Source organism: Gallus gallus, chromosome 14, assembly GCF_016699485.2.
Source record: "Gallus gallus isolate bGalGal1 chromosome 14, bGalGal1.mat.broiler.GRCg7b, whole genome shotgun sequence".
Lineage (NCBI taxonomy): Eukaryota > Metazoa > Chordata > Aves > Galliformes > Phasianidae > Gallus > Gallus gallus.
In genome coordinates, this window is record NC_052545.1 from 6,620,631 (window position 1) to 6,644,354 (window position 23,724).

The following is a 23,724-nucleotide window of genomic DNA, read 5'->3' on the forward strand; positions in this document are numbered from 1 at the left end:
TAACATGACTGTTCTCCTTATCCCCAGTTTTGGGGACAAAAGCTCAGAATGAGTGAGAAGAGGAGCAGAATACACCCCTTTCTAATACAACACCACAAAACCCCAAGTCAAAGATTGTCCTGCAAAAGCAGGGGATGGCACAGAAGGGCAGAATCACAAACAAGGCAAGTAGTAACAGGTGTTCTGCACAAGGCCCTGCAGTGCCACAGGTGAGCAAGCAAGAGGACATGACCAGCTGGCCCTGCCAGTGAGTTGCAGCAGTACCAAGCTCTCTTACAAAAACCCAGCACACCTGAAGGCAGTTTGGTTTGATTCAACCATACGTAAGCAAAAACCACAGACAAAAAGCAATGCAATTTTGTTTTCTGTGTTACAAAATGGAAGTGGTTCACCTTCTGCTTCTGGTACCCAGTGCCACAAATACTTCTACCTCTGCTAATCTTACAAGTTATCATCATTCAGCAGCATTTTGCAGGCTCACCTCCCACAAGTCCTCCAGTGCTTATCAAACATACGTAGTGCAGCACTGCCATAAATTGGAAAGCAGATCACTGCAAGTGAAACCTATTACAAGCCTGTCACTGTGAAGAGATTTTACTTTGGGAAATGAAATAAGACCCTGGTGACTTGAATTCTTGACTAGTAAAAGCAATGCAAGGAGGCTTGCATGTTAAATATTCACCACTGGACTTTAACAGCTCAATACCACTTGAAACAAAATGGTTTTCAATGTAACTATTATTAAAGCTGTAAGTTAACATTTTTCTTTGCATACTGCTTGCTGTAATTATGCTCAATTTCTTGTTTCAGTGTCACAGGGCTGAGACATTTCCTTCTTCCTCCATTGGGAAGAACCACAGCAGTGCCCGTGAACAACACTTCCACAAATCAAAGCCTTCACTCAACTGTGTACTTTGACAGGCCTTGAAAGGAGCTCCTGCATCCAAGTGAACACCTAATGCAAATGATTCATTTCTACAGCATTTTATCTTGAAAGTTAAATGTGAGCACTGTAATAAGCCAAAAATGTAAAGAAAAATAGGTTTAGATGAAAAGTAGTATTGGGCTGTGCACATGGAGGAAGAGACAGCAATCTGGGATGCACGCCAGCCTTCACTAAGTTCCCAGTTTTATAGCTCCCATATAAACAGGTGATCATACTGGCAAAACCCAACACCAACCTCCCCAGTTCTGTTTCTTTCCCTCACATCCCCAAACCACGCCCATAAACAAAGCCTCCTGGGTTTCACTGGAATTAACACAGATTTGCAGAGATGAAAGTTATTTCAGCTACATAAGCATTTTTCTTTAACTTGGAAAGACAAACATTCTGGTCAGCAACAAGTGAGTAAGAAGTCCCTTGAATTAATAAGATCATGGCAAACAACCCCTAAAATGAGCAATCTGATCAATTCAAAGCATTTGCAAACATAAGACTATAACTTACATGCAAAAGAGGCAAAAAGCACTGGTCAAAACTTTATGATCATCCTCACTTTTCAGAGTCTTCTCATTTCTATTTAATTAAAAGTCTGTATGTTTTTTGGTAAACAATCCATCCCATTAGCTGAACACTCTTAAGGCATTTGATTAAAAACCACTTTATAAGCAAAGACAGACTCAGTAAGAATATACTTGAATTTAACGCCAACAGGAAAAAGAGAAACAGAGTTTAAATTGAATTCAAACTAACTCCTAATGTTAAGCTTATAACAACAAATGAGCCAGGGTCAGTAAAAATAGCTTTTAATGAAAAGCAATTACAGGTGCCCCTTTGTGTTACAATGAAAGCAGGACACCTCACTGCTGGGACAGAAAACAACGCACAGCAGCACCTGGCATGGACCCGAGCAGCAATCCCACAGCCACACCCTGAGAACCAGCAGGGAAACAACAGACAGCCACAGTCGCACCACAGGGTGTCAGCTGCCTTCAGCACAGGGTCCTGACAGAGGGGAAGGCTTCTGCTCCCAGCTCGGACAAGGCAATGCACTGCTCTCACAGTTAGTTCTTATTTTCCCCCTATGCTACAAAGTGGACTGAGACATTCATCCTGCTTAGCGCAACACAGGTTACAGAAATTCCATTCAGAGCTGTAGCCAAACGTGTACAAACAGGAACTCAAAGTCACTCCAATAGCTTGAAGAAAAAAAAAAAAAAGTAATTCGTGGAGAAACTGCTATATGAAGTGGAAATGAAAGAACACAGAAGACTGGTTTAGAAGTTTATGCTCCCTTTAATAGCAAAACAAACGCCTATTAAAGTCTGCTGCTTCACCATTATTAGCTGACACACTTGACTTTTATATAAAGCAGGTCCCAAAGAAAATAGACGCTGTATTAAACGTGTTACTGCAACAGAGCCCACAGAAGTATAAACACCATTCATTTGAAAGCATAAACTTTCAGATTAAGTTCTCATTAAAAGCTAAGAACAGTCTGTGAGATTAAAATACATAGCGAGAGCCCTCTGAGCACTGCCGCCCAGCCCCAGCTGCCCCGGCCGCGTTACAGCACACACTGCGTGTTCCCATAGAACCGGGCTGAAGGCCTTCCAGGCCCGGACACCCCGATCTCACGGGCAGCGCCTCACAAAACTTGATTTTGGTCACACAGCGCGCACCCTGCAGTCCTCTCAAGGGTGAAAAAGCGACGAAGCTGAAAAAAGCTGAGCCAAACACGGCAACAAAGGAAACGAAAGTCGCGAACGAACGCAGACGAGGCGCCCGGCACAGCTCTCCCCGAGCCCACACCTGCCGGAGGCCTGCCCTGTTCCCAGTGAAGCTCTGCACAGAGGGGCCCACTAATTATTATTTTTAACTAGCGATGACGGTGGACCCCTCACCCTCTCTCGGTTTCCCGCAGAGCCCACCGCAGACTCCCTCCCCAAAAGGCCTCTGGAGGCTGCCGCAAGCTCACTCCCCACAAGCACGCCTGGATACGGTCGCCCACCTGCCGACGGTCTGGTTGGCCAGCTGCTTCATGCGATTGAATTGCTTCTTCATGGCGGCGGCCGCACCCCGGCCTCCCGCCGGGCTCCCGCTGCCTGCGCTGCGCTGACGCCGCCTCCTCCCTGCTCACGGCCCCGCCGCCTAGTCCTGCCCACCGGAACACAACGCCACTTCCGGCCCCGCCCGGAAACCCGGATGGCCAAGCAGCGAAACTTCTACTCCCGGCGGGCTTTGTGGTATGACGCCACTTCCTGGGCGGGGACTCGCAGACCTCTCTGTTCTATTGGTTGCTGTGGCAATGGGCGAGGCCGTGAGCCAATCGTGACGGCGCACCGCCCAGCTCCGGCGCACCGCCTCGCGCAGGCCGCCCAATGGGAAGCGCCGGGGGGCGTGCCGCAGGGTGGTGGCGGCAGCGGCGGGCAGGTGAACCTCGCGCCCTCTATGGCGACCGCCGCTCGCGATCAGCTGCCCGCTGCCGGCCTGGACGAGGCGGATGAGGCGGTCCGGGGCACGTGCGAGGACGCATCCGTCTGCAAACGGTGATGGCTGAGGGGTGGGGGCAGCGGGGCCGGCCCGTCAGTGAGGCGACGGCCTGCCCAGTGCTGGCTGTGTGAGAGCAGCGGGATCGGGAAGGAGAAGGGATCGGGGAACGTTCAGGGCTCTGGTGTGAGCGGGAGGGCGTTGGCTGCGAGGGCCTACTGCGGGTAGTGGCTGCTGTCAGCTCCCAGCCCTGACCTGTGTTCAGCTTAGAACCTGTTTGTAAGGCATCATCAGCGATAATTAGCGTTGCCAATAATTAGAGCTGTCCTTACAGCAAGAATCAAAAATGTCAGCAACGTGCAAAACTCGGGACAAATGTCTCACTTATGTTCAGAGCTCTTTACTCGGTCTCTTACACAGGATGTGTGCAGGGGACGATGGGGTTGTTGCTCTCTTATGTCCGGTCATGAGTTTAATTTCAGGTGTTGCTGGCACTTATTTCCTTTGGTACTGATGTAATGCCAGGGAGGGGTGTTAGAGAAGTAACCTGCTTGGCTATGAGGTCAGGGAGCTGTATTAGAACAGAATGGTGTTGTTGGATGTGTTAAGGTGACACATGGAAGCTCAGGAGTAAATGTAAACAGTTTGCAGTGTATTAACATACAAAAGTTTTCTGTATAGATCAGGGGACTTTTTAGACTCTTATCCTTTTTTGCTGTGTTCTCAAAGAAATATTTGGAATTGGGATCTTTACTTGTGTAAGTTCATCAGGTAGCGCAAAGGCCATTGAAATACTTATGTATGTAGGAACAGCCAGAATTTTTAACTAGGCATCCTGTAACTTCCTATACTTGCACACATTTAGCAGATTTCTTAATTTCATCTTCTTGTCTGCATGTAGGCATGCAGGTCAGAGAGTCACCTTTACAGCTTGTTTATCTTTTGAAATATACCTTGGTGGCCTTAATTCCTAACTCTTAATTCTTCTTCCTCTGCTGGGCAGGTTTGCTGTAAGCGTCGGCTATTGGAAGGACCCTTACATCCAGTATTTTGTGAGGCAAGCCAAAGAAAGAAAAGCACCTGAAATCAACAGAGGCAAGTCAGCAAATAAGCATGGCTGAGGATAGTGCAAATATATTCTTAAGTGTCCTTTATAGTAGAAACACTAAGTCATAGCTTGCAACAGTGATTGAGCACCTGTGGGAAGGCAGGGCCAACCCAGGGTTGCTCAGATGCATGCAGTGCACCTGAGTGATTGGAAGGGGTGGAGCCAGGGTCTGCTGCACTTGAGCATATCTTCACTTGCTGTAGTCTAGGAACTTGTTATTTTGCTGTGTTTTTCATCATGTTACAGTGTTACACTTGGCAAGCCAGTCAGGAGAGCTACTGATTACTGGCCCCTGAAAGAACATGAACTTCAGCCATGGACCAATCATCAGTCATCTTATATCTTGTCAATCTAAATTGAAATGGGTGAATTGTACAAGTGTTACAGTATAACGGATCACCATAATGGAAGGGGCTTACCTTTAACCTGGTGAAATAATTGGTTCACACTATGAAGGGGTGGGGTGTAGTGGAAATGCTAAGTTATGACCTGAAACAGTGATTGAGCACCTGGTGGGAAGGCAGAGCTAATCCAGGGGAACTCAGTGCACCTGGGTGACTGGAAGGGGTGGAGCCAGGATCCACCCCTTCCCAGACCTCACTTAAGGGTTGGCAGTGGAAGTGAGGGGATCTTGCTGGAGATTCCTGTCTACCTGAGGTCTTCCAAGAGGTAGCAGGTTTTTTCTTTTGTTTCTGTGTTGATGGCTGCTGCATTTGAGTATATTCTTACTTGCTACAACCTAGAAGTTTGCTACTATGCTGCTATTGCTGTGCTTTCCATCACATAATGGTGTTACAAACATTGAAGCACTCTAGTCCTAATTTCTATATGCTATGTATAGGGAGCATAGGGTATGCATAAAAGAGTATGATATATACTATTCCTAGTAAAATTACACACTGTATCTGACCTTCTAAATGGTTTTTCCTATTATTAAAGTTCTTATCATTTGCTTTTTGTATTCTGAATAGAGTATCCCTATGTCTTGGTTAATGTGCAGTGCTCTGTACAAAGCAATCAAAATCATTGACTTCAGTGGGGACTGCAGTGCAGGTCATTTCTGGTCTCTGCAAGAGTTCAATGTGCTCAACAGCTTGAATTAATTTGGTTTGTTCTTCATGTACCCAAGCAATATTATTTTTTTCCATCTATTGGGTAAGATAGCAACAGGAAAAAATAATATTCCTTATAAAAGAGTGTATTCTTCTTCCTAAGAAGTATATTTTTAAGTAGATAAAGAGTTTCCAAAGTTGCTGAAAATTGAGTATTAAGCATCCAATATTATATCAAAATAGTAATTTAGAAATATAAACTTTTCTTTGTTAACAGGCTATTATGCTCGTGTTCAGGGTGTCAGTTATCTGCTTGAGGCTTTTCTAAAGAAGACTGAGTGCAACTGTCAGATTGTTAATCTTGGTGCTGGCATGGATACCTTGTTCTGGAGACTAAAGGTAAGTGATAGCTGAGAGTAAAGAACCCAGCTGAAGATGGAGATTTGTGTGAATGTCTGAAGCACTCTTCTGTGAGGGCTTATTAGTGCTGCTTTCTGTAGCACAACATGGAGGTGTGCTGTAAGGCTGTGTATGTCAGCAGACTGCCCAGGCTGGTTTGCCTTATTCTTAGCTTGCTTAGAGTTCATATAGGTATCTTGAAACTGCAGTGCGTGAGAAGAGGGTTTTTCACTGACCTTCCCTCAAAAAACGTGTGACATGAAGCTGACCTCTAGTGGACTTTCAGGAGCTTCACGTTTTACTGTCATCTTTAAGCATAGGTTTTCACTATCCTTATTTTATATTAGCACGTAAGTAGGTTATTGAGGTAGTGTTGTGCATGCTGTTTACTTGTTTCTGAGTTATGTGTATTTATATAAATGTGAGATTATTTACACAAGTATATATCTGCATGTATTTATGTAGTTCACGATAATTCATATAATTCATATACTATATGATAGCATTCAGAATATTCAAACTCTGTATAATTGCTACTTACTAACTTACACTAAATCTAGTTTTCCAAGAAAGCTGTGAGATGCCAGTTGCATTTTGCATGGTCACACGTCTTTAAAGAGAGGTCTTTACACTCAGTGGAAGGGAAAAGTTCTTTCTGAGAAGCAAAGCTTTTTTTCTGACCTGCACTTCTGTCAATATGAAGTTACTTTAATTTTTATTAACTTGAATTAATACCACTATTGTGTCCAGGATGTTTTACCTAAAAATGTTAAATATTTTGTTTGATTATTAGAACATTTCAATGATTCTCATTCTCAACTTCTATATTTGAAGTTGTGTGTTTAAATATACTATTGTTAACAATGCCAATGTAAACTAAAACAAAGCTGGTTGGGAGTTAAGGCCATATCTTCTTGTTATGTGGATGTTCCTAATTCTATCATCTTAACCCAATTCTCAGGATGAAAATCTTCTCCCTAGAAAATATTTTGAAGTGGATTTTCCAATGATAGTTGCAAGAAAAATACATAATATAAAGTAAGTGTAATACTCCTGTTAACCTGTGTAGAACTGGATGTAATTCAACAAAATGTAATGAATTACAAGCTACAAATTTTAATTATTTTGTCTCTCTTCAGAGAAGTCCTTCACACTCTAGGATTTAGAATAAAGGTTTGATTATTCAGGGCAAGTTCTACAGGAGATTATTCTGCCACTGTTTCACTTTGGGGAAGGCACTATGTGAAAGCTGTAGGAAGGCAAACTGACTTAATTCTCGATTGTCTAAAATACAGTAGACAGAGCAAGTCTCGGTGATTAGAGGCAATTAAGTCTCTTTCTCTTCCCACTAAATACAGTAGGAAACTTTCAGATTTGCATGCCAAGTTAGAGAGAGGGGTTAGCTGATACAGTACTTGAATATTACTTGAATGAATAAATTAAGATTTGTGGAGAATACTTTAGGGGAGTGTCTAGATTTGTCTTGAAAGAGTACCTCAGAACTGTAGGAATTGTTGGGTATGAAATCCAACTGCAGCATATTGTAAGTCTAATCTGCAAACATCTTTTCTTTCCAGTAGAGGGCATAGATATTCTCTTGTCCTTCACATACGTGTTTAAAAGAAAAATTTTGTGAAAGCACATAGTTAAACAAGCCTAACTGCTCAGAGCTGCTTCTTCCTTCTTCCCACAGATCAAAACCTCCCCTGTCAAAACCAATTATAGAAACCCATTCAGGGGACTCTCTTCTAATAGGTGAGTCATCTTTAAAATAAGTGAGCAATGTACTGCAGCACTTTTAAAACTTTTCTGATCACTTTGTTCTGATATGTGGGCAGGCTTTTAATGTTTGAAATGCTGTTTGGACAGCGAATTGGGAGGGAAAAGAGGCTTATTTCTTCTCTTACAGAATCATGCCCATTTGCTCTGTGTCATGTTACAAATGTCGTCTTTTGAAAAGGTTTTATTCTGCCAGAAAGTTTTTTGTCTCTTGTATGTAGCTTAACTTATGTTTCACTCTCTGTCATAGAAAGGAGAGAATGCTACTGATAGTCATGTATGCTTGATTAAAATATGAGTGCTTTCCTCTGTCTTTCCATCTCATTAAGAGTACAAGTCTTTGTGTTACTTCTGTGAAGACTCCACCAAATGTAATTTACAGAGTTATTTCTTAGAAGCTAGTGCTGCTTGTTACATTTCAGTATTTTGAAAGGGGATATTAGACTCAAATGGTATAACGTGCTCATATTGTCTTAGCTTACAGACTTATAGTGTTGTGTCAAGAGTATAATGTAAAAATTTCTTTACTTATGAGGAAAAAAAATAGATTCTTCTGAGTAACCTTTGTGGTCCCCAAACTGCAGGTACTGCACTGTAGTTATTTCTTCTGGACTGTTTAGGAGGAAGATTAGTTATCTGCATCTGCAGTGACAACTAGTTTGTGTTAGCAACTGTGACTCTGAAACAGAGGTTGTGTACTTCCTGGTGTGGTTAAATCTGCATGTGATTTCTGTAAGCACCATGCTAGCTGAGGGTCTGGAGGACTCAAATGGGCCCTCAAGAGAGTGAGAAGATGTGCTTATCCTGCCAGTGACATGGTGTGGGTGCTCATCTGAGGCCTGTTTAGTGCCTGAACTTGGATCAGAGTACTGCCACACTGAGTAGATTCTGCATATTTGTATGTACCCTGCACATTTTATTGCTGCGTAATGGGGAGTCGTAACTTACAGAATCTTTGTGACATCTGTATGTCAGAGTTCTCTATCATTCATTCAGGTCTGAAAAGATGAAAGCCCTGTGTGCCCATCTCAGAAAAACAGCTTCTAAGTACCACTGAGTTTCAGTGGGAGTCTGAACAACCAGGTGATGCAATGAGACATGCTGCATTAGCACTCCTGAAAATGCATTAATATGAAGTACATCAGAATGGTTCGATAGTATTTGTGTAACTGAATAGCTCTGTAGCTACCTCTAGTACAGCAAAACAATTGTAGAGTCATCAAGTTGCATGTATTCCAATCAAAAGCTACTAATTAACAATTCAAAGCAGTAAACTTCAATTAGTGCATCACTGGGGAATCTACTGGACTGGCTTATTTCTGTAAAGCTGTTCATCTTCTTTCCCAGTGCTGGGTGTCGGATGCCTTAGTGTAGGAATATGTGTGGCTAAGCTGGTGTAGGCTGTACCATGCTGAGACCTTTGGGTTGTAGCCCAGTGTCTGGGTCTTCAGAGGTGTTGGAAGTCTGCTGTAGCATGCAAAGACCGTAGATAAGCTTGTGTGAAACCCCTGTGGGAACTCTTTTTTTTAAGGACATATTAATAGAACTGCTTCCTATGGAAGTACCACCAGAAGAGGACATGAAATAAGTAGACAAATCAAATAGTCACATGAATCTTGCATGGTCCTAGAGACTTCTCACAGTTCTAAAGGAATTTGACAATGAAATCACTCAACTACTGACTGGTGTGTACCTTCTCATTTTAAAATTGTCTTTAGTACCTGAGAATTGGAAGGTGGCAGCTGAGAGTCAAATAGGCTCCACTGGGCTCTGTGAGTCCAATCCAGGGAGCTACAAACCAGTAGGACTGGTGGCTCTACTGGACAAATTAGTAGGAACTCTAACAGGCAGCCTTAGTGGAACCTGAGAATGATATAATGTGTTGAGGAAGAGTTAATTTATCTTCACAAAAGCCATGTTATGCTTCACAAACTTATTGGAGTTTACAAATGTAGTGGGGAAGGGCATCCAATTAATAATGTAATTGCATTTAAAAATGCATATTAACAAAGTTATTTACCAAAGTTTGCCAGCAAAATTTTGTTGTAGGGGAGGAAAGGAATGGTTCTCTCTTAAGAGCTGGGGATAAAGGGTAGACATATGTGGTTAATTCTCATTGTAGAGGGAGGTGGAAATATGTGGCGGATATTATTCAACACTAAGAAACAATTGGGAGAATAGAATGAATACAAAGTGGCAGCTTGTTGGCAAGACCAAACTCTTCAGAGTGGTAAAAAACTGCAGAAAAATCTTGTGAAATTAGTGACTTGCTGATAAAATTCAATGCAGATGAATATGAAGTGATGCACATGGGTGGAAGGAGTAGTTTGTGCCTCACGTGGAAATGGGAGGCTTCTGGCTGTTCGTTGCTACTGAAGTACAAGATCTACATGTTATAATATGTATAATGTTTATGAAATGAAAGCATTGGTTCAGTAATGGTCCAGAAATCCCAATCAAACTTAAGAATTTTTAGAAAAAAGGATAGAATAGAAAACAGTAGTATTAGTAGCAGGTGCTTGCCCTCTTTTTGTCTCTTCCCTATGTGACAGCTGCTGGTGTCTGTGGGAGGCAGGATGCAGTGTGGGGTGGACCTTTGGTGTGACCTAATAGAGCTGTTAGAAAAATGCAGTGCTCTCAGAGTGTCACCTGTCAGCAATTGTAATGGGGCATAATGAAGCAGTGCTTCCAGACAGTAATATGCTACTTACTGCTAAGCATTTTAGAATCTTGGATTTGGTGGTCTATTGGGTTAGGGTTTTTTCCACTCTTAAATCAGGTCCACACTACTGTCTCTTTTGCACGAGGAACAATTTGTTTAATTGCTTTGGAATTTATTTCTTGAGTTGCTGTAATAGCTACTGAAGTGACTCTTATCCTCATACTGTGTTTTTTCCTTGCACTAAGTGTTTTCATTTTTGGAAGCAGTGCTAAGAGGCAACTTTCTTGGCTTCAGGGCAACATTTGTTTTCTCCTTGCTGTTCAGACAAAGAAGTGGCAGCAAAGCTTGCAGTTCATGTATAGATATTTATGGCCTCTGCTCTTTAACTCAACAAGATGACACTTGTCATTGAGCACCTCTATCTTTTACAAGGAAATGGTAGATCTCCAGGGAGAAGCAGTGAATTTGTGCAATAATATGACATAGCTGTGGCAATGTCAGGTTAAATTGTTTCCAAAGTTCAGTGATGCTATCTAGTTTATAATGCAGTTGTGAGTGTCAGGAAGCTCTACCTTTGCTGCCTTGCAGGTACAAATTATACTTCAATGAACTATTACCTTTGTGTCACTCATGCACTTTCTGATTTAGAGAACTCTGAATTCTTGTAGCGGAGGAAGTGCTGTGCTATGATGCTGTGATTCATACACCTCTGGCTGTAACTTTGAGCACTGCTGCTTCAGTGGACAAATTAAGGTAGGGAGTGAGTGTCTGGCCACCATAAAGCAGAACATTTATGTACTGGTAGCATGGTTCTGTGAAGGGAAGCTATATTGTGGAGAGGTCAAAAGGCAAGTAGAAGCAAATCTTACTGACAGTCTGTGAGTGCAATGACATTTAAAATTCAAGCCACTTGTATTGTTACTTCCATGCCAAAAGTCATGGAAACTATACATGTGAGTGTTATGATCAGAGCAGAATGTTCTCTGTATTTGTGCATATTTCTGTTATCTATACAGGAGGCTGAAAGGAGCCGTTGGATCATGGGGTGGGTTGCAGTTGTGGGGTTGGTTTTCTTTCTCCTTTCTCTCCCCTGATGCTTTCCAAATGAAGTCTGAATCTGGTTTTTCCAACGGCTTAGTTTCAGAAAAGTACAAGACAATCTGTACAGAGAAAACTGTCAGATAACTCCATGCTGTAGGAAAGAGCAAGACCAATCAATGTTGCTAGCAAAGCCATGGTGAGATACTGGGAATGAGTGCTTAGAATATGAGACTTTCTGTGGATTCAGCCACCAAACATCATTGGCTCTGCTGGCCTGAGTCACAGCAAGGTGGCCTTGTTTGTTCAAAAACTACCAGGGATGTGGAGCTTGTAAGGGAGACAACATGGAATTCAATGACAGAAAGGAAACCCTTTCAGATTTGGTTCTGGGGGCAATTTCTTCTCCAGGACAGAGTGCACATGCACAGTATGCTCGTTACAGGAAGCCCTTCCCATTCTCATGCTGCTTTGCTTTGCAATTATTGTGCTGAAGTTCTGGAGAGTGAGATTATAGTAAGAAAAAAAAGTAGTTTGTTTTTCTAAGAATACCAATGATTTAATTCAGTTAAAAGAAAAATTGATTTTTTGCATAAGAAAAAAAAATCAATAGAGATGATATTCCTGTTCTACCAGGCTGAGGTTTTTCTTTTTCTTTTTCAGTTGCTCTGCAGGTAGGTATTTTACAATACATTCGCACCAATGCTGCTAGTTCAGAATGACAGCCTATTTCCAAATATTCATATTTAGAACATCAAGCTATGCAGTAAAACACAAATTGGTGCCAAAGACCATGAAGTAGGATCACATTGCTTTCTTGGGCGCTTATGACTGTGCTTTGACTTTTGGCCTCCAGGCTGGGAATAGTGGCAGTGCCAGCCGTCATCAGCTGTCATTGCCACCTCTGTGTGAAATGATGGAGCAGCTGTCAGCCTGATTTTGTTAAAATATTTTTCCCTGGTTAGGTTTGATATCTTCATCTCTTTGACTGGATTTTTTTTTCATGCCATATCTAGGCCCAAGGTAGAAAAAATCTTACAAGGAGTTTTAGAGACTTACTTTAAACTCTTTCCTCAAACTTTTTATTTCCTTTTGTCTTTTTTCCATTTTAAAATTGACCTGTGCAAGCTGTGCAGATTTCATATCCTTCCATGAGATTTCCTCTGAGATGAAAGTATTGCTTGTAAATGTTGACATGTATGAATTACGGAGATATTTAATGAGATGCTCTCAGATACATTTCAAATGCACAACTTTTAGCAATTGTATCAGCTTTCATATAACGTGTGTGCAGCTTTTCTTCAGTTTTCATCTGTGGTTGTGTTTGCCAACAGCCATCAATGGAGATTTGAGGGAAGCTGGCAGGAAAACGTGTGGAGAAACAAGTACATTCTGTTTGAATGGACCAGAGAGGAGCCAGGCAGCCCAGACACTGGAAATAGAAGTAAAGTGTCTGCGTTTGGAGTAAAAGGCTTTTGAAGAGAATCCATTCCTCATCAGCTTTCTCACCCTTTTAAAAGTTTCTGCTGCAGGGAGTCCTGTGTGTTCTTGAAGATGTTCCTAAGTATTAAGTATGCTTAGCTTTAAGGTTTAAGAAATATTTCCTCTGAGCCAAATCACCTTGAAGGAAATTTGTTTTTCCTTCTGCTGTTTTTTTTAACTATTTTTTTCCCTGGTAGGTAACTTGAAATAAGCAGACTGTGGCTCACTGGCTGTTGTTTCATTTGTCCATACAGCTTTGTGCTGGGGAGCAGCCAGATTATGGCCGTCCCCTCTCCTACCCTGCCAAGACATGACTGACACTGCATTTGCTCATTATGTTTGCAGGCATATTACAAACAGTGTCAGCAATTGTGCTGAAATTTGAGTGATTGTAAAGGACAGCTTTAACCTGAAGTGTGGGAGGTTTTGCTCTTTCCTGCTCTTTGGTGATAGAAATTCTCAGATCAACGTGGTGTGAGCAAAAGACATTTATTTCTACCCCTGATGAAATGTTTGTGGTGTTTCCATTATTGGAACACTTTAAAATTTTTGCAGTTTATTTTTGGTCATCGTTAGCATACCGGAATGCCCAAGTCAGTGAAGCTGGACAAGAAGATTGCATCAATTCCATACTAATTGTGATGGCTGACGCTTACTTTGCTGTGTCTCCAGGCAGCACACAAGTCACTATATAAGTACTTTCCTGTGTGTGGAGGGGTTTTTTTTGGTACCATTATCATGGCCTTGATATAATAACTTAAATAGAAGGGTGTGGGAAGCAGTAAAGCTATTACAGAACATGCACATAGAAAAAAGCCTTGACTGAAAACGTTGAATCACTTGCTGCACAACTTTTCCCCCTCCCCTGTAACTGCACGAACTGTGTCTGTCCCTGTTCAGAACTGCTGCTGGAAAACACACTGTTTTGACTTACAGGAGCCATTTTCAGAGCTGGTCACTTGAAAACTAAATGGAGATCCTTCTTCTGCAGGGTGTGAAGCAATGCTTAATGTAATCAGCTGCCTTGTATTTTCTTTCCATCATTTTTCTCTCCCGAAATGTAAAACCTCCTTTATCCCCTCTCTTCAGCCACCTGGCTCCTCTTTCTCATCTCCCAGCACTTGACATCTGTTCCTGTGTCACCCTTCAGGACTGTGTGTCTGCTGTGGGATCCCAGGAGCTGTGCCCGCACTGCAGATGGGCAATGACTGTCTGTCACGAGACCACTCCAAACTCTCACATTGTTCCCCCCACCCCGTTTAGCTTTCTTATTTTACTGCTTGCTCTGATTGTCACATGCACACAGTAGGAGGGAAAAATTATGTGCTGTTCTGCCCTCACGTCTTCACTCCAGTAGTACAGTTCTTGAGTTAAAGCATGAAAGAGCAATCTGTTACATTCCCACAGAACTTTACGTCTTTAAGTGGGTTAGATACTGTACTTGTAAAATGTATTCTGCGGGGTCTGGTCTTGTGTAGCTGAATTGTGATTGCAACTGATTGTCAGCAATGAGCGCATCCTGCTGTCAGTAATTGTATTGGCCTTCTGACAGTTCTGCAGTATAGCAAAGTGTCTTTGGGCTTTAGGATTTGTTCCTCCTTGATGTGGGGAAACAGTTCTGGAAGCTTGCTGCCTGCTGTACCCTGGGGCAAATATTTGCATCACAAACTGTCTTTGTATGCTGACTGCTGCTGCATCAGACAGGGGGCCTCAAATAACTTTTGAGCCCAAAACCTATTTCTGATACTCACCTGTCTTATATGGTTTTACATACTGCTAATTTGTATAACTTTTTCTTGTTAATTTTTGCGACATTGTTGCTCTAGTTTTTCAGTGACTGGTGAGGGAGGTATACATATACATAAGAAGTATATTGGGTCATCTAAAAAGAAAACAAAAGCCTTGCCTTGAATCTTCACATTCTTTCTTTCCTCTCTGCTTTCCTTGAAACCATGGCAACAGATGGGATAACCTCTCTGTTATCCTGGCTGCAGAGTACAGGACGAGGTATTCTGCAGAGTCTGATGCTAATGTAGCAGAATCTGAAAACCCCAATGATCCACTATGAGGGAAATTAATGTTTTTAACAAAAGAGTTCGCAGGTAATTGCTAGGTATAACAGACCAAGTTTTGACTTCGTGTTCCTCCACGGTTTTTTAATTCATGATTTCAGCACACCTCTTATTTGTAACTGTTGGTCTCTGAAAACTCTGAACTTGCAGATTCCCACAGCTTAGACTCCAGCCGATACTCCATAGTGGGAGCAGATCTTCGCTTCTCATCAGATCTCGAGGAAAAGCTAAAGAAACACAAACTGGATGTACAGTAAGATTTTGTTATTTTTGTGGGCTTTTTTGGTAAGGGTTTACAGAGCAGACTGAGTGCTAAGTCAAGCTTGGACATTGAGTGTCTGCATCCAGTTCCCTGTGTATTATTTCCACGGTTACCTTTTCCTGAGTCCTTTGAGCAGAAGGCATTGCACAGACCCTCCTGCAGCCTGACTGAGCCAGGGCTGCTGCTGCAGGGCTGGTGCTTCTGCAGTCCATCCTGCAAGCTGCTTCTTTGTCACCTATGTATCAGTATGTCAGGAACTACTTTTTCAGAAGAGTGGAGTCTTTTAATGCTGACTAATGGGAGTACCTCGATAAGTGAATGTCTTCCACCACTATTGTTCTAGGTGTATGAGTCAGGATTTCTGGGAGCACTAGCTGGTAAAATGAAGAATAATTCTGTCAGTATTAAATCATTTTAGAATTTTGTCTTTGTAATCATTTTCTATTGCCTCCACTTAAAGCCTGTACTTTTCCCCAGACCTTTTGGTAAAGAGATTGCTATGGAATCCTTTGAGAACTTATGTCTGGAAGCTAACGTTTGACATTTTGCTGTTCAAGCATTAGGCTTCTAGAAGTGGCAGGATTTAAGTTTTTAAAGCAGATGATGGACATACTTTTCAAATATAAGATATATAAATAGTGGCTATCTGGCTGGGTGGGAGAGAGCATATGGGAAAGCAGAATGCATCAAACTGCCATTTAAATCTTTACATTTTTGTCTTCTGAAATCTTGCCTTGTTTATATTGCTGCTCCTTGAGGAGTTTCTCCTGCTTCAAGCGACTTTTCTTTTTCCTGTTCATTCTAGCAATTAAAAGAAAACTCTAATTCTGAGCAAAATTACTCATGTAGATGTCTATTTTGGTGGTACGTTGGTTTTTTGTGGATGGAGGGGGAAGAAGAGACAAAGTGCAAAGTGTAGATTGCATTTGGTTAGATAATAGTACGTGTCTCTCTTCTTACTTATGTGGAACCAATTTGTCTAATTATAATTCTTAGAACTTTCTAAAAAATCTTTTGTTTGTACTTTATTCCTAGTTTTACTAATCTCATAAAATAGCGTGGATTTTGTGTGTGCAGGGCATAGTTCTCTCCAAAATGAACTGTAATGTGTGCTATGGTTCATGCCATCCCAGCTCAGAGGTGACTTAAAGGATACTTCTTCAGCACGGTGCACAGCTGACTGAAAGGAGAGTTTCCCAACACCTCTGTTCTGGAACCAGGGGAGGCCTCTGTAATTAATTTGTCAGCTGCCAGAAAACCCATTTCTTGTCAACTTAATGAAGTGATTTCATTCATTCTGAAGTGTCACATTCATAACAGTGGAGCTCTGTCAAGAATTTTGGGGGGCATGAATTGCTTGCTAATAACTCTTGTTCTTTTGCTACAAATAGTTCTCTTTTTTTTTCTATTTTAAAGTTTGCCAACAGTTCTGGTAGCAGAGTGTGTGCTGGTTTACATGACTCCACAGCAATCTGCAAATCTTTTAAAGTGGGCGGCGAACACTTTTCCAGTGGCGATGTTTATAAATTATGAGCAGGTAAAACAAAAATGGCATTTTTTGAACTGCATTACTGATGTAAAAATTGCTCTCAGAAGTGGGAATTGTGCTTGTAAAGTAACAGTAGGCCATATTCTTTTCTACAGGCAACAGGTTCTGCTGAAGTTCTTTGGTAATGAGCTTTATCTTGTAGATCTGTTATCTCATTACAAAGAATGTCTATTCTGAAGGATGATTTGCTGAACTATATTGAACCAAAACAGCTAGGCTTAATCCTTATGTGGGTGATCCATAGAATATTGGTTTAGATAAAACATCAGTAAATGAAGTGATGCTGCATGTTGCCTGTGAGTTTATAGCATTAGAGAATTAGTGGAGCAAAAAATCGTATCAGTGTCAACATTGTTGAGGGGATCTAGGGGGTTCCAGAAGTGAGGAACAGGAGCATCCACATTATAAATCTCTACTAGAGAGCTAATGTGAGCCATAAACAACTTAAAGCAGAGTCAGTTCTCAGTGCACAGTCCATGTGCCTGAAAGAGACATAGTATTGCCATCATCAAAAAAGCACTTGACTTGTAAACGTGATGTAGCTGAGGAGGGTGTGCCAGTGTGGAATGAGACCCAATGTAAGGATGTGATTGTTTTAAGTTATCCTGTACATTTTATGACAGACAACTAGAGAGTTCAACCAAGTTACTGCTTTTCACTGCGATTACGTTCTTTTCGGAAGGCGGAACACTTTTGTCTCATTCTCTACCTGAGGTGAATATGGCAGATCGGTTTGGGCAGATCATGATTGAGAACCTGCAGAGACGACAGTGTAACCTGGCTGGAGTGGAAGTCTGCAGATCCTTAGAATCTCAGGTAATAGGGCACATAGCTCCAGGTGTGTGGAGCTCATTTGATATGAGAATTGATTAATCTGTCAGAGTTCAGTGTGTACACTGTAAGGCTCGGAGCAGTGACTAAAGCAGGTCTGGGGTGAGGCAGCTGCTACCTACTGGAAATGATCTACCTACTGGATGATTAAGGTCCTCTCCAAGCCATTCTGTGAAATCCTTTCCTGTCCACATTATAACAGTTCCCTGCTGTTAATGTCATGGTTGCTAGATACCACTTTGTTTCTGCAATTGTACAAAAACTGCAGTAAATCAGAGCAGCTCCATCTAGCCCACTGTCATGTCTCAGTAGAGGTTTGCAGCAAATGCTTATATGAAGAGCAGTTTTACTCTTCTCTAACAGGTCAAGTAGTTGCCCTACAAAATCCCTAGGGGACGAACTGTTTTCTGCATCTCTTCCTCATGTCTTCTGAAAACTCTCCTCATTTATTTTGCAGAAGGAACGATTGCTGTTAAATGGATGGGAAAACGCACATGCCATTGATATGATGAAAGTGTACAGCTTCTTGCCGCAGGCTGATGTCAAAAGGTATTGCTGATAGCTTGCTTGTAGTCAGTAGTCATCTTCAGGCACCATTTCCAAGATTGCTGGTGTCAATATTTAGTATGGGGTCATCTCATATATCAGAGGAGAAGCTGTGTGTAGATGTTGGCTAGCTTGGCAGAACATGTTCAAGCTTGAAGTTTTTGCAGAGCCTTAAGGAGAACGCTTGGAGCAACACAAATTTATGGTGTCTAAGGCTTTTCTTGTGATGAACATCCAGCCTCCGCAACACTAGGTGGGTGGGGTAGGGCCTTAGGATAGAGCAGGTGTCCATTCTTCATGCTCTCAAGGTGGAGATGACATCTGTGTTTTTGCTCCAGTCTTGTAGGCATACATAATATTACTTGCCACATGTTGCTTCTACTACAAGTTGGTGGAAGATGGCTGCATTTGTTCTTCCCCTTTCTTCCCTGACAGAGGGTTTAGGTAGTGAGCTGTGGTAATTTAGTGCTAGGACCTATGTGCAATGCAAGCAAAGAGTAACAAAAAGGTGTGCCTAGCGTTGTGTTAGTGACTCTTCAGGCATATTGTATGAAGTGTGAATTGCTACAAGTAATTCATTAACACTGACATATGGGGATTACTGAAACCATGGGATTGAACAGGTGAAACTGAAAATCAGAGGTGGTTTAAATAGGGATGATGACTGAGCTTGTGCCATATGGTGCTTCTGGAAAGACATAGTTTGTACTTCTTTACAGTGCTTTTGACTGTTAGATCAGTTTAGCTCTTTCCACTTAATCCAGATGCCAATAAATAGGTTATCTAAACTGTTCCTCAGAATTAATACAAGGCAAATAATACTTTCAATTTATAAAAATCTTTACCTACAGTTTTGCAGCACTTGCATCTCTGTAAGTGTGTTTAGGAACCGTCTCCCTTCAGCCTCACTTACTCCTCAGTAGCAGCCATTCTAAATTTCTACCAAGGAAAATAAATGCTCTTGATATTCATGTAATCTGAAGTGAGAGCGGAATGTGCCATATTAAACTTCTTTAAACAAGGACAGCTTGAGAGAAGTTCTCTCACTTGGGTGAAGCGGAAAACATAAGATCTTACTGCAAAAAAGATCTTTACTTCAAGAATCTTTGGTAGGGACTGTTTTAGGAAAAAAAATCCTCACATTTTGTATGCACCATTTGGTTTGTGCTTTGTCATGAGCTCATGTGGGAGAGTTGTTAGGAACTGCACTGGTGTACCCATCACTCACGGAGACATGATACGGACTCGTTGTGATTGTCTGGAGAAAATACTATCTTCTGCCGTTAGCTGTTAGTCCTTTGCTTGAGATAAATCTCCTTCCTTTAGGCTGCGCTACAGAAGTCCAGCAAGACCAGATGCATAAAGTAAAAAGGGTTGGAAGAGAAAAACTGATATTCCTGAGAAATTACACAGATTAATCCTGAAATGTTAAATTTCTGTGCGTGGAAGTTAAAAATACCTTTTTGATCGCCACTTATCTTGTACATTGGCAACAAAGGTTAGGAGTGGTGGAATCAACATTATGGACAAACATCTGTATTAAGATACTGCAAAGATAACATTGTTGAATTATACCTTTCATGCTGTAAGAGTGAAGGAGCGTACATTAAAAACTACACTGAGACTTCAGTTTAAATCACAGGTTTTATTTTGTTTCCACAGAATAGAAGAACTTGAATTCCTGGATGAAAAGGAACTCTTTGAGCAACTAATGCAGCACTACTGCATCTGCTGGGCCTCAAAAGACAGCAGTAATCTGGGTAATGTTCTCCAACATCTCAGAAATGACCCTTCGCACTGACATTTTACATGGAAAGACTGGGACTATATGTGGCAGTTATATGATAGATATATTGTGTAGCTGGAAAATGGGGTCAGTTTCTCTGAGGCTGTGAACACTTCCCAGGTGATGACAAGCAACTGTTTCTCCACAACCTTCCCGGGTATTTGTACAGGCATCTGAATTGCCCAACTGGAAACCTGTCTGGTATTGGGAACTTAGAGAGCACCTCTGCTATGAAGAAAAGCTGAGGGAGTTAGACTTATTAAGGTTGGAGAAGAGGAGGCTGTGGGGAGACCTCAGTGCGTCTCTCCAGTATTTGAAATGAGCTTATAAGCAGGAGGGGACTGACTTTTTACACAGTCTGATAACAGTCAGAAAAGGGGGAATGGCTTTAAACTAAAAGAGGGGTGATTTAGGTTAGATATCAAGAAGAAATTTTTTAATCAGCGTGGTGAGGTGCTGGAACAGATTGCCCAGAGGTTATGGGTGCTCCACATCTCTGGGGGTATTCAAGGCCAGGCTGGATGAGAGCCTTAGGCAGCCTGAGCTAGAGGATGGCAGCCCTGCCCATGGCAGGTGGTTGGAACTGGGTAGTCTTTAAGGTCTCTTCCAACCTAAACCATTCTATGATTTATTTTACACTGAAAGATACCGTATGGGTTGCTTTAAATAACTGCTTTACACTATCAGTGCTAATTGAAAGGATTACAAATTGTATGTATGTAAAGTACCATATGGGCACATGGTATATAAAATCATGGTGTCCTGACAACATAAAAATACATTTTGTTACTTAGCCCAGGCTTCTTCTGCACTGTCACCATTTACATCCATCTAAGGCTGAAGATTTCCATTCTGGGGGGGAAAAAAACCCTCTGAATTTAACTCTTTTTTGTTGTTGTTCTTAAAATCCTGTCTCCCCGGAATTTTGACCTTCTGTAACATTATTTGTGTTGTTTGTGCTGTTGAAGAAATAGTAAAATCAAATTGAGTTGTAGTTTGGTGAAGAATGGGTGTCTGCAGGCATTATTTGTCCCAGGCTTGAAAGGGTCTCTGTGCACTCGAGTTTCTAGTTCTGTCTGCAGTATGTGGGACTCCAGTATTTCCAGAACACTGATCTGGCTGCCAGTTCATATCTTTTTCTTTTCCTTTTCTACCCCTGCCTTGCTCCTGAAAAAGCAGCATTCAATAACAATTTTTTTATTTTGCTGTTCCTCATCAAGTGTGAATAGATGAAATCTCTGCTGAGGTTGTGGATATTCCTCAACCAAACTGAGCATTACATATAGCTCTACCAGCTATACCAGATGCTTTACAACATCCATTACTGCAATAACAGATTTCAGCTTGGAATGTCTGCTTTCCAAGATGTTCACCTACTCATATTAGAACACTCAGTGTTCTTGGGATCACCAGCATTATTTTTTTTCTGATTAAAGTAATACTTAGGACAATTTTGGATACTGAGGTTAAATGCTGCGATGTATCTTAGAAGTCAGAAAAGACAACTCTCAAAGGAGATAATCAAATGTCTAATGCTTGGATATGTCTCAATCTAAACCACTTTTTCTTTATCCAGTGTAAAATTAGTGCCCCTCTTAATGGTACTTTCCCCATCTTTCTCTTATTAATTCCATGGACAGATCCTTCCATCTGCAGTCTGTATTGCTCCTGTTGTCACACTCCTTCAGATTGATTTATTGAGATAAATTGCTGAACTGCTATAAAAGGAGCTTAAAAATGCAGATCAACTCTCTTCCTATTTCTTTTCCTGTCACCAAATCCTTTGTATTTGTTGTCTGTTTGTTTTTTCAAATAAGAATAATCTGGAAGCATCCTTCTTTCTGTGTCTATCTCAATAATGAAATATGGGTGGTAAAAGAATTAATGTTTTTCTTCCCCCACACCATCACTCTTTCTTTCCTTTAGGTCTTGCAGACATCACCTTCTAATGTACTTGCTCAAGGGAAGCCCTGGGCCCAGAAGCCCCAGCTGCTGCTGCCTTCTTGAGACAAGGTCACAGAAATGATGGGACTGTGCATGTGCCGAGTTCAGTCTGCTCATCTGTGTAAGCAGTGCCAGTGAAGAAAGTGACCGGTACTGCTGATGTTGACTGTCCTGTTGGCTTTCGGTAGTTTGAATTATTTTTTTGCCCATTTTATGCAACTGTTATGAAGCAAGACTCGCCTCTCATTCCTGGTTATGTGTATAATGACAGGCTTTTATAAGATGACTGTAATTCCTGTTTAAAAGCTCACCTTTCTCAGTTTAAAACTGAGAGTGTTCTTGGATTATGTTCTCCTCTTTCATCTCCTTGTGGGCATGTAAACTGTATTTGTGATAGGAATATGGAAAATTATGTTGGTGAACTGCATTAGTGGATTTCTCTTTGCACTGTGCACAGCTGATCATGAAGGTTAGTTTTGTTAATTTTCATTCTCTTTGGGTTTAACTCTTAGGAAGTGTTGCCCTGTAAGCTTTCTCCGGGCTTTTACTATTGCTACAAGGCTGTCACTATACTTGGTCTGTCCTTTATGTGGGAAGAGTGGAAGAAGGAAAAGGTCCGTGATTAAAGCAGACTTTATTTAACTGGGAAGGGCTCAGCTTAGCAGTTCAGCATGGAGATGGTTGTGGTGAGAAAGAAAGTAAACTATATTTGCACTCCTGGCAGTATTTTTACACCAGTCTCTTTCTTTCTTTCCCCTTAAAAGAAATGAGTGAAATCCACATAGTAACAAAAAAAAACCCTAACCCCCTTCCTACTGTTTGGAATTGAATCCTGCAACCTTCTGATAATAATAATAATAAATGTTTAATATTTATAATGTGCCTACTGTCTTATTTATTAGAAATGACCTATTCATTTCTGGCTTAGTGACTGTATTTTCCCTTTAGCAAATGCTTCTACAAGAGTATTATATTAAAAGTAGCAGCAAGGATAAACTGATTTTTGTACACTACACCTGTAGTGTAGAAGTATCTATCTTAGGAAGTAGTTGATCCAGGTTTGGACTGGAGAACTAGGGGAGGAGGTTATTGGGGTTGTAGAAAAACAAAATGTAGTCAATTTCAAAGGAACAGAAGTACAAAAAAGAAGCAGCCTTCACTTTGCTCTCATTGCACAGTCAAGTGCCAGTTTCAGTCACTAGGAACTACAGGCAGTCCACTGTTATGTTTGTGTCAAGCTGAGTTCTTAAGTGACAAGGCACAGAAATGCAGTATTAGGTTAACACTCTTCTCAGTCTTTGCAAAGTGTTCTTTTAAACTCTTTCCCCAAAGAGAAGAGATGGATCCTTTATGCAGCGATGAAAGGAACTGGAAACCTTTGCTTCCAAGCTAACAATCTCAACAACAGGCTTATGCCTGTGCTTTTTGTTGCAGCTCAGCTGTACCCCTCCTGTTGAGAGGCATGTGCAGGCTGTCCTGGTCTGCATTAGTGTTGACCCTTTCTCTCTGCTGATGCAGGAGCCCAGAAGGGTATGTCTCACTTTTTTTTGCCTTGCTATCACAGTTCCTTTTTGTGCATAGCAGCTATAACCAGGGACTATAGGATTTGCCACTGGGTGATGTATTTTTCTTCCACTGCAGTTGCCTGCTCTATAGATTGGGGAAGTAGACTTCCTGATGAGCCCTTCTGTTTCTAGCAAAGCAGGGGACAGTCAGCCTGCTGCTTTTCATGGCCTGCAGCTTTTTTGCCTTCTGTTTTCTCACTGTCGTTACTGAGGTTTTGA

The 23,724-nt window shown here is 41.5% G+C and overlaps 2 protein-coding genes across 6 annotated transcripts in view; one reads left to right on the forward strand and one right to left on the reverse strand.

Annotated features, from left to right (window-relative positions):
* Positions 1-3,093, reverse strand: part of ARHGAP17 (Rho GTPase activating protein 17) — a 39,452-nt gene extending 36,359 nt beyond the window's left edge. For all 5 annotated transcript variants that reach the window (XM_004945259.4, XM_414864.6, XM_004945258.4 and 2 more), the window contains exon 1: positions 2,952-3,093. In XM_004945259.4, the coding sequence (XP_004945316.2) occupies positions 2,952-3,004 (53 nt within the window). In that variant the 5' untranslated portion in view covers positions 3,005-3,093. The remainder of the gene's footprint in view (positions 1-2,951) is intronic.
* A 254-nt stretch (positions 3,094-3,347) lies between these two features.
* On the forward strand, positions 3,348-22,815 carry LCMT1 (leucine carboxyl methyltransferase 1). Its single transcript, NM_001006167.3, has 11 exons — positions 3,348-3,489; positions 4,434-4,525; positions 5,868-5,989; positions 6,951-7,027; positions 7,683-7,744; positions 15,173-15,275; positions 16,701-16,821; positions 17,548-17,649; positions 18,122-18,213; positions 19,873-19,970; positions 21,923-22,815. Exons 1-11 carry the CDS (start codon positions 3,392-3,394, stop codon positions 21,943-21,945), a joined length of 990 nt encoding a protein of 329 aa, NP_001006167.2. The 5' UTR covers positions 3,348-3,391; the 3' UTR covers positions 21,946-22,815.
* The last annotated feature ends 909 nt before the right edge of the window (positions 22,816-23,724 follow it).